This window comes from Atta colombica, unplaced genomic scaffold, assembly GCF_001594045.1.
Source record: "Atta colombica isolate Treedump-2 unplaced genomic scaffold, Acol1.0 scaffold204, whole genome shotgun sequence".
In the NCBI taxonomy this organism is placed as follows: domain Eukaryota; kingdom Metazoa; phylum Arthropoda; class Insecta; order Hymenoptera; family Formicidae; genus Atta; species Atta colombica.
Window position 1 is genome coordinate 730083 of NW_017259299.1, and position 3561 is coordinate 733643.

Genomic DNA, 3561 nt, shown 5'->3' on the forward strand with positions numbered 1-3561 from the left:
AATAAACAAAAGTCGATATATAAGATATTTTTAAGAATTTTTTAAGAAAAGTCTTCAAAATATTTCACAAAGAATTGTCTTAACATCAATTTTATTTATTTACTTGGTAATTTTTAGAAATTAATATCTATTAATTTAATAATTAATTAACTATTGCGAAAATTGCAGAATGGTAGAGGACTTTTCGACTTTTTATTAAGAATAGCATGATATGGGCGTTATTTCATTTACATATATGTATATATACAACATCTAACAATAAGTACAAGTTGTTTTATCTAAATCGGCAGAAGTTGTTTAATCTTAGAAGCATTTTTTAGACGTTAAACATTCAATGTAATATAATGTTATCGTGATAACAATTAATAATATATTGAGAATGATATCGCAATGCGAATGGTTGAATTGAAATAATAAATTAAATTATTTCTAAAGATTATTTCTGTTTTGCTGCTGTAGGCGACAACTGCGAGCGGATACTTCGAGGTGCAGATCCTCTCGCTGACGAACAACAGGGGCACTCTAGTGGACGGTAGATGTTGCGGCGGAGGAGGCGGGGGTGGAAAAGAAGAATTCCCACCCTGTACGACGTCCTGCTCAACAGCCTTCTGGCTCTGTCTTAAGGAATACCAGTCGAACGTCACTGCCATCGGCTCCTGTAGCTTCGGCAATGTATCTAGTCACGCCCTCGGCCAAAACACTTTCACCCTCTCCGACCCCGTCACTCTACATCTCCACTTCACCTTCCGATGGACGGTGAGTTGTTACTTCGTAATAATCTGCTTTTGAATTTATATTTTTTAAATAATAATTGTTATTCACATTTTTCTGTGATGAAAGATTTCACGAACATGTTTTATATTTTATTCTGATTCATGAACATTATCAGTTACATATGACAAGTACTTTCCTATTTATAACGTTCATTAATATTATTTATTTAATACGGATTCAATGTTGACAAATGATGAGTCAGATTATCACGTTTAATTTAACGCTAAATACGTTTCGAGAGAAGTAAGAAAGGCATTCTGAAAGTCGCTCGAATGGCGAAACACGGGCGCAGCATCACCTAATATCCGTGAGAACGCATATGTCAGCTGAAAATCCTAACCGGTCGTGATCGTTATACCGCGTACGCACGAGACGATGAAACTTAATTCGATGTCCCGCGATTAATGACGGTGTATGATGTACATATACGGGACCATAATTTTCTTTGGTCACCGGCACAATAACGTCGCGCCGAAAGATGGACGTGCGAGAGGATGAAGTCATAACGAGGAGACGACACATTCGGGCTTACGAATCGACCACCACGGATCATTTATCATCGACGCCGTGACACGACGCCGATGGAGAACGGCGGCGTCTCATTAGCGACGCCGCCTCCGGGGGCCGACATTGTAAATATATATGGATGTACCGGTGACTACCTTCTTTTCTCCTTCGAGCTTCCATTCTCGAAACCGCCGAAAGCTAGCGGAGTGTGAATTGTGGCGGACGGCTCCGTTCTTTCGCAACGTATAAGGCTAACAACCAGCAGCAAGTAGGAATCGTGCGCTTATAACTCGCATTAATATATCATCGGTCGGATGAATCGCAAATTTCTAGCCTTGATTTCCTTTGTCTACTACACGGTAAGGCGAGGAGATGCGAAAGAGTTATCGAATCCGCGCGAGGAATTTCCGGTCTGCTGGTCTCTCATCCGTGCAAGTCGTTGCGTGGAATTCCAGTTTGGTTCCAGTCGCTTGGTAACTCCTCATCGTCAGTTTCTTCATCTCTCCCGCTGCGTTCCTCTTTCTCACCCCACGCTCTTGGTGAACTCTCGCGAAATTTTTACGATCGTTCACCCACGTTGAATTTATCTTGCCATTTTTTCTACAGTTATGAATCAGTTTGCTCAACTATGAACAGCCGTTTCACAAATGTAAATTTTGTACATTTGAAAATCACAAATTTTCTATGAGTTAATAAAAATAAATAAATAAAATTGTTATTACTAATCGTGATTCTTTTTTCATATTTTTTTCAAGATAATTGTCTTGTATTTGAAAAATAATGAAAGAAAATGTAAAAATTACGACTCGAAAAATAACATTTAAAATAAAATACTTACTTGAAAAAATATTATTAATACTTTATTTAATACATTATTAACGTAAAATGATTATGGTATAGATATATTATCGTACAGTGCATTAGAAAAATTTTATCTTTCTCGGAAGCCAGAAGAGTCATCTTGTCGGTACCCAATTAGTAGCACACCATCTACGACCAGACCGCCGTTGTTGTCTAACGTAATTATGGCATAATGTACGAGCGATTTCGAGAATGCCCAAACAGTCCTCTCAAGAGACGTTGAAGTGCGCAGGCAGGCGTGCCCTCACAGGACTGTCGAGAGTACCTCCTTCAGACAACGATGGGTTCGGTGGGTGCCTGACGGGTCCTGAAGGGCACTGCATTCGAAAAAACCGTGTACCTACCTACACGCGTCGTAAGTTGTTTGAAGAGCGCCAGTCCTTCTGTTTATATATTTCATAACTCGCTCGCGGGTATCTTTCAACGAGAGGACCCATCGCGCGACAAAGAAACTCTACGAGGTCCCTACGTTTTTTCTACTTTTTCCCTTCTCTTTCCTCTCTTCTCGAAGAACCACTGTACGAGTGATATAAACAGAAACCCTTAAATTATTTCCCTTTCATGAAGGATTCTTTTTCTCAATCTCCGATTGAGAAACGCGTTACCTTCGATCATTTAGCGCTTCACCGGTCTAATTCAATTATGATGCCGCTGCTGCGTAATAAAGAAAAAAAAAAAAATGTAGAAAGCATACAGGTACGAAAGAATGTGGGTATGTTTGCGCATAACGAAATACGTCAAAATAAGGGGAAAGGAATAAGAGGCGCGGAGATAAAAGCCCGGATGCCTCGGTATCTCGTGTACTCCCGTCGTGTAATAGCTATAGAACGGTTTTCATGTGGTGTACCCACCATGAAAAACGGTAAACCGCCTGACTTTCATCGTCCTTTCGTAGATAATGCCATCATTATCATCTTCGTTGATTGAATACGGTATATATAATCTCGTCCTCTCGACTAGAATCGAGATGCGAGTGAGCGGCGAACACTCTCGCGCAGACTACCGAAAGCCACCTGCGCTTAGCGAAGCTGGCTTTGAGAGAGTATTCAAGAGTCCCCTTCTCGCCAATATAAATCTTATGATTTTCATCAGTATTGAACGAGCCGCAGGTGCCTCGATTGCACGTTCATTCGCGAAAATTTTCAATCTAAATCTATCGTTCATGTCTCGTTTGAAATCGAAATATAATTTGAGAACGATTTCTCTCCGCTTTATGCAAATAACTAGTTGCATGTACGTGCGAAAATTGTAATTGAAATTTCGTATATGCGAAACTCATCACAGTAAAATAATTGGATCGTTGAGTTTAATGCATAGAAAATATGGTATAATGTTAGACTTAGTTACTAATAGTTATAGATACTATCTAAGCATCTATATATGTATATATGTATATATATGTGTATATATATATATATA

The 3561-nt window shown here is 39.1% G+C and overlaps 1 protein-coding gene across 1 annotated transcript in view; it reads left to right on the forward strand.

Annotated features, from left to right (window-relative positions):
• Positions 1 to 3561, forward strand: part of LOC108687281 (protein jagged-1-like) — a 40692-nt gene that overhangs the window by 16315 nt on the left and 20816 nt on the right. The window contains exon 2 of the mRNA XM_018192973.1: positions 460 to 756. Coding sequence (XP_018048462.1) covers positions 460 to 756 — 297 coding nt within the window. The remainder of the gene's footprint in view (positions 1 to 459; positions 757 to 3561) is intronic.